Source organism: Natator depressus, chromosome 4, assembly GCF_965152275.1.
Source record: "Natator depressus isolate rNatDep1 chromosome 4, rNatDep2.hap1, whole genome shotgun sequence".
In the NCBI taxonomy this organism is placed as follows: Eukaryota; Metazoa; Chordata; order Testudines; family Cheloniidae; genus Natator; species Natator depressus.
This window is the reverse complement of record NC_134237.1, coordinates 51,269,383-51,283,391: the sequence shown is the minus strand read 5'-3', so window position 1 is coordinate 51,283,391 and position 14,009 is coordinate 51,269,383. Positions and strand designations below refer to the sequence as shown.

Below are 14,009 nucleotides of genomic sequence, written 5' to 3'. Positions count from 1 at the left end.
TTTAAAATGGGACTTAGCGCCTAAGTGACATAGGAGCCTTCTGAACATTTTGTCGTCAGTCACTGCCTAATAGAAGGGCAGCTCTGCCTCAGCACTGCTGCTCCAATGGCTCTGCAGTGTACCTGCTGCTTTGAAGCCTCACAGTTTTACTAGAGGAGCTTGTATAGTACATTATCAAGAAGGCTCCTGATGGTTTACGCTGGATCACGCACAGAATCAGTTTGCCTTGATATTTTAAAGATGAACGGAGAACCAAAAGCCCCTGGATCTCTGGGGGGACATCTCCAAAAATTGTCATAAATGAGAATTGCTTAGCGGGTAAGTCATTGGCTTTTAACCTCTCCAGCCCTATTTTAGGTCTTCAGGGAAATTAGTCTAATGGCCTGTATTGATAGTATTCTCTGCTGAACAGTCTTCCACTTCACAGATTGAATACCTAATATGATCAGCAATTCCTGTTTAGGGTAGCACTGGAGATGTACCACCTCTCACCTTCAAGGAAAAGAGATTTTGCAGGTCGGCGTTCAGGTCACAGCTAGAATGTTGTGGGAAAGCACGTTCTGTCTGACATGTGAATACCAGGAGGACTAGAGTTTTCCTCCCCGGGATGGGTAACCTTCTCCTCTCTCCTTTAACTCTCGCATGAAAGAATAATTTATTCACCCAAAAAGCAAAGCAATCTGAAAGGCTCCTACAAATTTTTTGGTATGCAAAGATGTATGATTTAATACTTACAGTTTTCCCCCCTCCTTGCTGTAGGTTCTCCCCAGGATATAGCAGCAGTGAGAAACCAAGCAGCGCTTCAGAGTATGAGGACCTCCCGAATGATGGCCCAGAACGCGAGCATGATGGCAATGGGGCCCTCCCCGAACCCTGGCACAATGTCGACAGCAGCTGGTCAGTCCGAGATGGGAATGACTCCTTACAGCAACACATCTACCAGCCAACCAGGAATGTACAATATGAGCACAGGAATGAGCCAAATGTTGCAGCACCCAAACCAAAGTGGCATGACCCTGGCACATAGTGCAGGCCAGGGACCACGGCAGCCCGCATCTGGACAAGGGGTTGGAATTGTCAGTAGTTTTGGTCAAAGTATCCTGGTGAACTCTATTCCCCAGCAACATCAGCAGATGAAAGGACCTGTGGGCCAGGTCCTGCCCAGGCCACCAGCCCCTAGACTTCAAAACATGATGGCAACTGTCCCTCAAGGAGCACAAAGCTGGCAGCAGCGAGGCGTACAAGGTATCCCTGGAAGGACTAGCAGTGAAATGGGGTCATTCAGCAACGGCACAGTGTATCCAGTGCAGTCTGGGCAACCAAGGCTGCCCAAGCAACATTTCCCCCAGGGAATTAACCAGTCAGTCGTGGACACGAGTGGAACAGTCAGAGCCCTAAATCCAGCAGTGGGAAGACAAATGCTGCAACAGCTCCCTGCACAGCAAGGAACCAGCCAAGCAAGGACAATGGTTATGCCTGCCATAAGTCAGGGGGTTCCCACTATGCCTGGTTTCAATCAGTCCCCTGCACAACAGATGCCAGGTGGGAATTTTGCTCAGAGCAACCAAGGTCAGGCCTATGAGAGGAATCCCACTCAGGACATATCTTACAATTACAGTAATGAAGGAGCTGGAGGTTCCTTTTCAAGTATAGCAGAGGGTGCAGACCTTGTGGACTCCATCATTAAAGGTGGACCAGGTGATGAGTGGATGCAAGAACTTGACGAGTTGTTTGGAAACCAATAGTGAGTGGGCTTGTATAGTTTTAAACTCTGATAGTTACGTTAAAAAAAGAAAACAGGATGTCCCCCCATCCTTGTTTTTTGCTTTTTAATCTGTGCAAACTGAGCTGAACTGCAGCCAACGGTGGAAGAGTCAGGTGGTGGTTAAAACATCGACGTGTCGATTTCACAAAACTTCCACATAGCAAACTCCACTGCACAGCAGTACCTGCTCTGTCCATCTGTGAGAGAGAGGGAAGGGCTGGAAAAGGAGCTGCTCTCTGTCCCTGGGAAGAGCTGGCACGCTCTGTGCGGTGAGGCACTGTTGCACAGCGATGTGGTGTTCCCAGTCTCTCCCACTCTATTTTAGTGTAACCACTGCAGCTTTCAGGGCGTGTGAAAAGCTAGATCCATCGGGCCGGGAACAAAACCTAAGGGGGTTGCCAGGTGATTGCGCAGCCCATGTGCACAGGTCAGCAATGTTCTGAACTCTGGGTGTCAGCAGATCCCAGATTTCAAAGTGTACCGCTCTCTTTGATTTGATACAGAACAAGGCCTATGGAGCCTACTCTAGGCTATTGTGCAAGAATGTCCAGCACATGTGATTAGCCTAAACAATCATAGAGGGGTTACCATTTTTACTGTAGCGTGATAAAAAATTTAAAATAAAAGATTAGCAGAACATAAACCTGGCAATACAAAGAGCAGGACAGTTTGAGTGCAGGACTGTCCGTGGATATGAGTGGGCATACCCACTGCTTAGGTGCGTGGGTTAACTTAATGAGCTATTAATACTCTTTTAGGCTCATGTCTGTGCTTCTGTATCTGGGCGCTTCGGCACATCTGTGCTGCCTACCAGTGTACTGTTGGCTAGCAGCTAAACAAAGTGTAAAAGGACTAAGCAGAGTGAACAGATTACAGTAGAGTTCTGTGCAGATCGAATTCAAGTCCCCTTCTCTTGCTCCTCCCCCAATATGCTCATGAGTTTCATGATTTTCCCTTAACCATGGGGAGAAATATGCACTGTAACACAAGGCCATTGCACTTCACTTTTCTTCAGCTGAGCAGGAGCCCCCACAAACAGGGACAAAGAAGAAAGGAAGCAGGTCTGAGAACATTAAAATGCCCCACTAGAGTGTGGAACTCTGAATGAGTTTCCCTTCTTCTCCTGAATGCACAAGATTAGAGGTGTTATTTGGGGCTGGGATGCCCATGCAGTTGATTTAATACTACATGCAGCCTGCTTTTCTGTCCTAAACAGATGTTCAGATGTTCCCTAGTGCTGGGATAAATTCGCGGGGGTATCCAAACAGCAGGAATCAAGAAAGGACTGGTTGTAATGATCATCCACGGAAGGGCAAATGACTGTATGTTGGTTATCACAAATACAGGGTCTACCCAGACAAGCTCGCTAGGCAGTAGCAGTGACATATCTCTTGACAAGTTAAAAGCAGATCTGTGCTGAACTGGTAACAAAACTGTGATATGTCTTTCAAAATGGTGCTTTTAAAATAATAAAACCCAGCCCTTCAGAATGTCTGAAACCAATCTCTATGAGCCAAAACATTTGCTGAAGTGAAAATTGTTTAAATGATCCAAACCTACCAATTGAGTTGTCTTCAGTGGCTTGGTTTAGGCTCCATGGTATGAAGTGCTGACCCATTGAAATCTGTGGGAGCTGAGAATGGGCACTCAGTACCTCACAGGTTCAAGCCCTTTGTTTCTGCATGGAGCACAGGTCTGAGCAGGAACAAGAAATGGGAGTAAAATGGTCCCTTTATCTCCTGAGGGTGTGTCTACACTGCAGCCAGGTGGTGTGATTCCCAGCTGGGTAGACAGACTGGAGCTACTGTCCTAAAAATTAGCAGCATGGATATTGTGGCACTGGCAACCAGCTAGCCATCCCCCCGCTCCCTGGGTCTGAGCTTGGGTTGGTAGCCTGAGCCATCACAACAGCCACCCTGCTATTCTAATGTGCTAGCTTGAGCTGAACTAGTGCAAGTCTGTGACCCTGTGCTGGGAATCGCACCTCCAGCTGCAGTATAGACACAGCATCAGGGAACTCAGTGCCCTGCTGCTTGTTCACTCTTGTGTGGTAACCCTTTGCTGGGCTTGTCTAGACTAGGACAAAGGGTGTAGACAGGGCAAGCTGTATTTTAACATGGGTTAGCTGGTTAAGGTAACTCCCAAACAATCTGTGTTAAAATACAGCGTGTCCTGTCTACACCAGAGTTTTAAAATGCATTAGTAAAAATGTTTTACCCAACACATTTTAATAATATACCTGAAGGGGCTGATCAGTATCTGTTGAAGTCCATGGGATTTGGTCTTTCCACTGACTTCAGTGGACGTCAGGGTGGGCCCTAATCCTGTAAAAGTGAGCACCAACTGAAGATTTCAACCACAAGCATTTTATAGCTATTAGGAGCTTAGTCATACTAGCATAAAAGGGGGGGTAGATGAAGGGGTAGAACTGGCACCCGCAAGGGAAAATGGTGTGGGTATGTGTAAATGTTATGGGACTGGGTGGGGCACATGCTTGTCCTTCACTGTGTCAAACAGTTGCACCATGCTAACCAAGGGTCACATACAGCAGTGAGGACGCCAAGCATGGTGGGGATGGAGTGGCTGGTCTGCATCTCCCAGGCAGCGTCACTATTTCCTGGCCTTGGTAACGAATGGTTCCCTGTCAACGATGGATACATCTACACAGCAAAAAAACCCCAAAACCTTACGGTGCTGAGTCCCAGCGCACAGGTCAACTGACTTGAGCTCGCTGGCCTCGAGCTGCGAGGCTGAAAATAGTCTTGTACACGTTTGGGCTCGGGCTGGAGCCCAGGCTCCAGGACCCTCTCCCTCTCCAGGTTTCAGAGTCCAGGCTGCAACCCGAGCCGGAACATCTACACTGCTTTGTTTTGCCCCCCAGCATGAGCCCTGTGAGCTTGAGTCAGTTGACCCAGGCTCTGAGACTCACTGCCACGAGTCTGATTTTGCTTTGTAGATGTATCCTAGGAGAGGCAAACTGGGAAATTAGATTTAGAAACACACACACACAGAGAAAAGTGACGTAATGGAAATTCATTTTTATTGGAAGGGTACAGGAATTAGCGCATATATGGTGACAGGAAGTTTGCTGATGAGGGCTGAGTCGCTGTTGTCTTTGTAAAGCTTCCTCCAAATACTCCGTACTGGGACCAAGTAATAGAGAGGTAGATTTTAATAGGTTTGGTTTTTTTCTTACTATGGTGCTGATGTATATGTAATGTTTAAAAAAAAAAGGTTATTTGTAAATAGGTTTTTACAATTCTGCAGATATCACTGGGTCTACTATCTGTAAAATATATACATATAAATATATATATACTGTTTGTTTAAAATAGAGTATTTTTATTTCATTCCTTAACTCATCCTCACTGCAGTGGTATTGCACTTCAGATGACATCTAATTACTAATTTGTACTGTATCCCTGACAGCAACTTGCTCCATTTTATTCAGATTTTTCTAGTGTTCTGTTTTTACTTTGTACATTAAGCATTGCTTATTTCCTTTTGAGACCTGTACAGAGCTCTGAAAATGTAGAAATGACCTGATGTTAACATACCACTTTTAAAGAAAAAACAAAAAAACAAATAAAAGATTGTTATCTGAATCAAAGAAAAGACTGATTTATAGGACTCTCACTCATGGCACCTCACATTCATCCTACCATGATATCCAGATATTATCATTATTATCTTTGGGGCTTCAAAGGAAGAAGAGGGATCGAGTTTAAAATGGGCGTGAAAGTTATTTTATTCAGTCGGCTAGCTATAAAGTAACAGTCAGTGAGAAGAAAGGGGCAAAGTCTGTTGGGGTTTATTGATTACAAGAGTGAACCATTCACTTTGTGATATGCTATCATGATCACCAGTAACAACAGCTATAATTAACATTGCAAAAATGTTTTCATTATAAGTCATTTTCACACTTTCCGGAGAAATCATTTTTAAGTCTTAATTTTTTTTCCAGGTTTGGGCTGTGCTTGAAGGTTTTCTTTTAATTTTATTTGAATTAAAAGTTTGAGCAAAATTGCTTCAGTCCTATTTGAGTTATGGGAGAGTAAAAAAGACACAGTGTTCCCACTGTAAAAAAACAAATTTTTTTTTGAAATCACTCTTCGAAAAGGGTGACAGTGAAATCAGCTGAGGTTCGAAACGTGATATTTGGCACGTACTTAGCACTCAATGAGGTATAGTGCTTTTGCCTCCTTTGAGTGGGGAAAAAAATTGAAAAAAAAAAATCAGATTCATTGTAGTTGGGGGTGCTCGGTATCTCCTGGGATCAGGCCGTCATTTTATATTAAGTGTATTTAAGCTTGTATTATGATGGTAGCAATTTAATTTGCCCTCGGCAATAATTCAATTCCTTCCTTGTGAGTGAGTGGTCAGCCTTTGGATTTGTACTGGAGTTTATCCAGTCGAGAATCTGATTATTACCCTGTAAAACAGAGAAGAAATAATATGAAAGGAACATGTGCTACTGCTAGACACAGAACCCTGCTGAATTCTGGTCTTGGCACTGCCACCAAGTTATGTGGCTTTGAGAAAGTCTCCAGGCCTGTCAGTCACTCCATTAAAGTCAATGGAATTACACTGATATAAACCTACTATGTTTCCCCATATGTAAAATGAAGATGATAATACGTACTTACCTCAGAGGGATGTTAGTATTTGTCCAGTGCTTGGTAAATTGTGTAAGAAGATCAAAGGCAATGTGGTAGTCTCTCTAATTTTAGGTAGCCCATCTCAGCTCTGTAGTGAGCAGGTGTAACTCCCATAATTTTGGTCCCATATTTCTCCTTTAGCACTGCTGCTCTGTGCTGTTAAACAGCTGCTGTATTTCATCCCAGAAGTGGCAGCATTTCATTGGCGTGTAGTACATAGAGTTGGTATATCACTTTGCTCCTTTTGTAAAGTGGTTAGGGGCCTTAGGATGGCAGATTCGCTATAAACGTACCAATGCAAGGCTAAGGTTTAGCATGCCTGAACACTGCTTAAGATGGCCTTTGTGGATCCTCTAAAAGTACTTCATTACTATGATTTAATTTGGTTCCCTATTACCATCCCCTCTCAATTTTCCTGGAGGCAGCACCTCTGATTGTGACTGTCAAGAGGCATCATTTCTGGTAGAATAGATTTTTCTCTCTCTTTTCTTACCTCTTAGTGGACCAAATCCAAGCCCACTGAAGTCAATGGAAAGACTCTCATTAACTTCAGTGGGTGTGGGATCAGGCCCTGTATCTCCTGTTTTTCCCCCTGGAGCCATGGTGTTTGGGAATCTCTCTGGCCACAGTGGCTTCAAGGCAAGTCTCCTTTAAAAGCGCAAAAGCCAGACTATTCATCATCATCGTTCCCTCTGCAACCATAACTGCCCCACCCATGTTGAATTTTAATTCTTTGGACACGCGTAGTTAGCAACCTCATCGCTATTCAGGCACCACAAATGCTAGAATATGGCAAGTGATCTAGTTACAGTGGCTATGGACTGCCTCAGCCTCAACTTTATCGTCGATCATCATGTGGAAGATGATCAGTGGTCTGACTCAACATCTGTTTGTCAATGGTCTTTGGAATAGGCCCTAAATGCCACATGGTGCCCTGAATGACCAGAACCAAGTGCATACAATATTTATGGCCAAACCCCAGCTGCAGATGTGTGCCAGAAGGAATCTCTGCCTATGAGCTCCCATTTATCTGAACAGATTTGGTGTCACCCAAACAGTTTGAATAATCAGGAATCTGCTGTAACTTTATTTAGACCTATTTAAAGACATTTAACAGCTTTGCCTTTTTTCTTTCTACAGTGATGTTTCAATTCAACCTCAGCACCATGCCCGGAAAGTCCACCAGGCAGTGATTTTTCTCTCTGCCCCACCCCCTTTTAATGAAAACTGTTTTCACAGTCAGTTTGCTTTCGTTATTATTTTATGACTCTCTGTGAGCTTTGGCTGTACTGGAGCGTTTGTCTAGTCTCTCCCATACGTCAGCCATCTGTGCTTTATGGAGAAACACTGAAATAGATTCAGTTGCTTGACTAGCATCTGTGCCTAGCTGTGTCTAGTTTCGGTCCTGATCCTGCCACTAACTTCAGGTTGGTAGACCTCTGGTCCCTCATGAAGACCCACTGATTTCAGTGGGGCTCTCTGCGAAAACAGGGGTCTGCCCACAGAGAGGCCGCAAATCAGGAAAGTGTCCCTGTTCAGGAAAGGCGCTTTGTGGGACTTAAACACATACTGATTTTAAGCATGTGCTTAACTTCAAAGACTTAATCATGTGCTTGAAGTCAATGAAGTCTGTCTGTATTCAGGAAAGCACTGTAAACACATGCTTAAATGTTCTCCTGAATCAGGGCTGGAGTCGCTTGCAGGACTGGGGCCACAGATTTCTAAATGCCTCTGTGCACGGGCCATGTGTTTCTCTATGTTCAGCCCCAAACACGATGCAGAGAGGAAGAATCCAACAGCCACAGCAGAGCCGAAGGACATTGGGTAAAATAGCTGTCACGTGCAACTGTTTCAAATAAGCCACTCCCTGGATTAACATTGTCTGAATTCAATGTAATTTTTGCTGTCATACGATATTGTACACAAGACCAGTTCATTGAACACGTAACTCAAAAAGTGAAGCCACATTCGCTATATTCTTTGTGCCTGCTTTTCTGTGGTATAGGAAAGAAACAGTGTAAACAAATGGTCAGGAAAGACATGCACTTTACATTGCAATGGACAATTAATAAAGAAATCTGGATGCTTTCATTCCACATGATGCAGCTCATCTGCCTTTTAATGTCCAGGGAAAGCATCTGCTTTATTTATTTATACATAAATAATCTTCAGAGCAATTTATGTAATTTCTTTCCTATGCTGATGTCCAAGTATTCTTCCAGAAAGCTATTGGTAATCCCAGCTGCAGCCAGGGCCATCAGTGAGAGCAGAACCACCACACTCCAGTAAAAACCTGTTATCCTAGAGGACAAAAACGGAAAGAAACACAATGACAAGATGTACACGCTGTGTTTGTTGTGAAACTTTTCAGTCTACACCAGCTGATCAGAGCTGTGCCAGAGAAAAATGAGCCACTGATGAAACTGATTTGAAAAATAAATGACCTTTTCACCAGAAAGTGATTTTTGCAGGAAAAATTAGTAAATTTTCCTCTCTGAAAATGGTGATGTTCCCCCGAGGTAGTTGTGTTTGACAATTTGCAGTTTGTTCCAGAGTGGGACTGATCACAGCATGAAGAATTAGTTGCTGATGTGGAAATGGAAAAATGTCACTGTGACGGGGTGGACTCCTCACACTAGCCCTGCAAGAGCTGGATTAGGCCAGGTGGGCCCAATCAGCTAATTAGACTGTAGAGGAGACTTAGGCTGGAGGCAGCTAATTAAGGACAGGCTCACCTGTACAGGAACAGGCAGGGCATGTATTTGGCTAGTTGGTAGTTGGGGGGAAGAGAGGCTGCTGGGAAAGGATGTAGGTTCCAGTCATTCCAGGAGTGCAGGAAGTTGGAGGCTGGCAAGCCCAGAGAGGTGGGAAGCAAGATAGGAAGCAGCCCAGGGAAATGGCAGCAAGAGGTAGGACTGTACAGGGACTGTGGCTGCTTGTTATAGGGTTCCTGGCCTGGAATCAAGTGTTGGGGGCATGCCTGGGCTCCCCTACCAGCCACTGGGGAATAGCAAGGGCAGCAGGTCTGGAAAGACTGTGGATTCCCCAGAATGGGAGAACTTTAGTGACCTGGCTGGAGGGCCAAGCCACAAAGAGGAAGCTGCAGATCTGGGAGTGAGCAAGCCAGCAGAGCGAGACAAGATTGGAGAAGACAATACTGGAAGCAGTGTGCAAACTGGAAGAGCTAATCCCAGGACAGCCAGCAGGAGGCACTGCTTGTGGTGAGTGGACTCTGTGACAGTCACCAATTACCAAATTTATTATTAATTCTCAGGAAAATGTGAAAAATCTTTCATGCAAACAAAGCTGGGAGGTTGGCACTGCTCTGCTGCAGGGGTGTGTGTGTGTGTTTGGGGGGGTTTGCACACTTGTCAAGGCCTGGGAAAAAGGTGAACTGCCCAGGCACCTCTTATGTTTACAGATTGCAGCCTTACCACATGCAAACTGGGGTTGGTATGTTCAAGTCCGATAACTACACATGCTATGAGCTCTATGACTTAATGTGGTGTCACCTAATTTGTGCACACGATTGTGGGGTTTTGCAGCTGCAATGGGAACATGTGGGAGGCTCAAAGCGTCCTGTGCAGTAGGCAATTAGAGAAATAATTTTTCCATTTACCTACAGAGAGGCAAACTGAGGCAAAGGTAGATTGTGTGACATGCTCAAACTCACAGAGGGAGTCAGAGTCGCAGCTGAAATTAAAACTCTCAACTTCTTGGTTCACAGCCCTGTGCACAGGTCCCCTGACCACAGCTCTCTCCCAAGCCCTGGGCCCTGTGTAAGATCAGCATTGGCTGAGATAGATCATCAATACTTACTGAAAGTGGCTTTTGTTGAAAATACCAAGAAAACATTCTCGCATGGCCCTTTGGTACTTTGGGTTTCCACCAAAGGCAGAAAATGCAAATAGGAAGGAAATGTTAAGCCAAAGTTTTTGTTGGCTCTTTTAAAAACCAGTTTTCCACTCCTCAGAAAGAGTGAAATATCCCCAGCAGGCTGAGAAATGTTGGAAAATCAAGCGTTGGCTAGATGCAGTAGGAGGCCCCCAAACATTTTTCCAAGAACATTGTTGTGCAGTGTTTTGGGATCCAAATAGCAGTGGTCAATGGAGAAGGATTCTAGCAATAAGGAGCAAGATGGAAAAAGGAACTTGGATGCTGGCAGTCTGAACTGGAACAGTACAGAGTGTCCTACAGCTGGATTGCTCCGGGGTTGCTAATTGGATACATAATCTCACAGCTATAACAGGTTACTGCTTCAAATGCAGGTCAGACTGGGAATGACCAAAATTCATCACCAACTGAGGACCATTCAGTGGTCTATGTGAAATGTATGGGTGGTCTCAGTACAATTTCTAGTGGACAGGTATCCTCATTACAGCTGGCACCTTTGTTGTCAGTCCGCGCTGAAGATGGAATTACCTTCATACGGATAGGGCTGTCCTCTCCAGATTGAGATCTATTGACAGGGCAGAGTGGGCAAACTGGCACTGCCTCTGTCTGTCCAGTACATGTTTTGGGCCCAATTCTACAACCCTTACTTGTACTGAGCAGTACTTCCGTGAACAGCCCCACCAAATGTAAGGGGCTGATCAGCATGGGCAAGGGTTGCAGAAACAGGCCCTTTTGCCCAGATCCTCAAAGGTATTTGAGAACTTAACGGCCATTGATCTCAATGGCCGTTAGGTGCCTTGAAGATGTGGGCCTTTGTGAATAACTCAGTTTCCCAGGGCACCAGTCTGGCCCCCGACAGCAGCACTGAACTCAGCTTAAATAAGTGAAAGAGTTCCAGCAAGTAACAAAGAGCAAACCTCAGTACAACAATAGACCCAGGCAATACCTTTGTTTCCTTGAGTGCAATTTCAGGAGCTGATGGTATAATTTTAAAATCATAGAGTTGCAGAGGGTGAAAGGTTTCTTAACAAAGAAGCTTTTTTTATTTAGTTGATACAAAAAGGATATTTAATTTCAAAATGTGCATTCCCTCCTAGATATTCCTTTATAGCTGTGGCCCTTTCTGGTTTTTCAGAGGGTTATCCTGACAATTGCATCTCTAACAAAGGGCAAATTTGAGGGTATAATTTTATCTGGGAGTCTCTCTCTTCCTCATTCCTTAGGGGCAGAAAGGAAGGAAGCCTTGCAAAATGGGGCTACTAACTGGCACTGGGTATTTTGCGGAGCAGGGAAGAGGCAGGAGGTTAGCGTTGGTGCATTGACTCAGGAAAGTAGAGCTGGAAAACATTTTGTTATTCCTCTAGGAGCGGAGGAATGGACTAGAGGATTGTTCCCTATAAAGGTGTGTTAAAGTGCTTGCCCCCAGCCCCCTCAGTCTAACTGTAAACCCCTCCAGGGATGGGGAGTTTGTCTTTTCCTTGTCTTACACACTGTATTGAGGTTTAGAAGAACATTGGCATCACAGATGAGGCTGTTTCTTTAGCCTATCTGGGTTAATACAGTACTGAGATGAAAGAGGAAACAATTTGTGAGAGTGCACATGCGTCCCATCAGTGGCAGCATCAGATTTTGTAGTGGAGAGTGACAGGTAGAGAGATCTTGCATGGATTCCAAAGCTATTGCACATTTCTGCACTCTCAAGCCTTTGGAGGATCAGTTTAAACACTGTAAGCTTGTGCTTATCTGAAGCCTCCTCATCTGTTTGGTGAAAGTTCCTCTAGCTACAAGGTCAAATTTTCTTGCTCGTTCCCATTGTGTACTTTGTGTGGTCTGCATAATAAATGTGTTAATACAATGATTTTACTATTAATGAACTGAGGAAATGCCAGCAGTAGTACAAGCCAGACAGGTTGTGTGCAAGCTTTGCCTCAACAGTCTCCAGTGTAGTGCAATCCTGACCAGCAAATCTCTAGGCTTTCTATTTCTGGGCCTCTTCACTGCACATATGCCAACCCTGTTAGACTGTAGGGTGCAAAGTAGGCACCCACAAGGCATTGCACTGAGACCATCAAACCTCCTGTCTCTTGCGACCAGTAGCACATTCACGCTTTAACCTTAGGCTTCAGCTGCAGCAGCCAGCTACCTTCCCTGCGGGTTTTCATTTCAGACCTCTTGCTGACACTTTACACATGTTGCATTCAATTATAGTCACTTTTCACTACCAGTCGTTGGTGGCAAGCCCAGCTTCAGGCCACAAACTGGAGCATTCAACTTAAGCACAGATGGTGGGTCCTTCTTACCTTCCTTTTGCAGGCTCTGCATATCCATGGAAGTATTTGTGATGGGTGTACATGTACACCAGACCCAGAAGGGCAGCCAATTCTGAAGGAAAAAAAGAGATTAATGGGAGAAAGTTAGTGGGGAATTTAAAAATTAGGATTTGAAGGAACTAGTCAGTTTCATTGTGATTATTTTATTTTTGTAGTTCCAGGGGTTTTCATGGCATTTGACAGACATCTCAATCCCTTGCTGTAAACAGTCACATTTTGTTTCTGAAACAGAAGACTTTTTATCTACTTATTTTATTTGTTGCCATTAATAATTTGCATTTATATAGCATCTTTAGGTGAAGGATGGGAGTATGGTACACACTGTAATGAATTATGCTCATGTGATATCCCTCTGAGGTAGAAAAAATATTATCCCCATTTTACAGTGGGAAGGAATTGAAGACCAGAAGGGACATAACTTGTCAATGGTCACAAGGAAGTCAATATCCGAGCTAGTCCCAGAATCCATCTCTTGTGCTACTCCAGTTCTGGGCTTGTACCCACAAGCCTCCCCAGTCCCGCCTTTAACTAGCTGATTATTAGCGTACAGGAGAGTTAATGGACTGGAAGCAGTGAAATCTTTTTCTTCTGCAATTCATAAGCATACTCTCCTTAGGGTGTTTCACTTCACTACCTTACCAACGGCCTCAGCCATGACCTAGAAGAACCACTCTTCTGTAAAGGTAAGAGGTAGATCAGTCCCCCACCACGGGACCCGTTTAGTTAGAGAGATCACAATTCAACATAAGTGTCCAACATTTGTGGAGTAAACCGAGAAAGGGGTGAATCAATTCCAGTAGCAACTAGCCAGAAAACAATGGTAAGGAGTCTAAATATGATGCGCTGTCCATAAGAGATAAAGAAACGGGTTCAACAACTGCTGAACAGCAATAGAACTAGATTTCAAAGAGGCAAAATGAGGCAAAAGTCTGATAGTCTCCCTGTCCCCCACTTATGGGATTGTGCCACCAACTGGTTTCACAGCTCTTCGATTCACTCTGAGCTGTTCAGGGCCTGATCTCACTTACGTTGGTGCAACTTCAAGGACTGAAGCAGAATTATTCCCGATTTACCCTGCTGTGATGGGTTCGGTCACAGAGAACCCCTTGGGACTGTCACCTGATGTGCTATGACTACCTCTGAGCCAGTTTTCTCTGCCAGTTTGGGCCTTCAGAATCCTGCCTTGTTGAGCCAGATACGCCAGTCTGCTCCAGCACAGACCCAGGATCTGACCCATCCCCCAAAGCCGCAGACTTAACTGGAAAAGACTTAGCAAGTGCTCCTGTCTCTAGCACCCAGACACCCAGCTCCCAGTGGGATCCAAACTCCAAATAAATCCTTTTTACTCTGTATAAAGCTTAT

The 14,009-nt window shown here is 44.6% G+C and overlaps 2 protein-coding genes across 7 annotated transcripts in view; one reads left to right on the top strand and one right to left on the bottom strand.

Annotated features, from left to right (window-relative positions):
* MAML3 (mastermind like transcriptional coactivator 3) overlaps window positions 1-5,545 on the top strand; it is a 367,949-nt gene extending 362,404 nt beyond the window's left edge. For both annotated transcript variants that reach the window (XM_074950875.1, XM_074950876.1), the window contains one exon: window positions 760-5,545. In XM_074950875.1, the coding sequence (XP_074806976.1) occupies window positions 760-1,745 (986 nt within the window). In that variant the 3' untranslated portion in view covers window positions 1,746-5,545. The remainder of the gene's footprint in view (window positions 1-759) is intronic.
* The window catches only part of MGST2 (microsomal glutathione S-transferase 2), a 64,194-nt gene continuing 55,638 nt past the window's right edge, over window positions 5,454-14,009 (bottom strand). For all 5 annotated transcript variants that reach the window (XM_074950883.1, XM_074950882.1, XM_074950885.1 and 2 more), the window contains 2 exons: window positions 12,618-12,699; window positions 5,454-8,724 (listed from right to left, as the gene is read on the bottom strand). In XM_074950883.1, coding sequence (XP_074806984.1) covers window positions 8,592-8,724; window positions 12,618-12,699 — 215 coding nt within the window. In that variant the 3' untranslated portion in view covers window positions 5,454-8,591. The remainder of the gene's footprint in view (window positions 8,725-12,617; window positions 12,700-14,009) is intronic.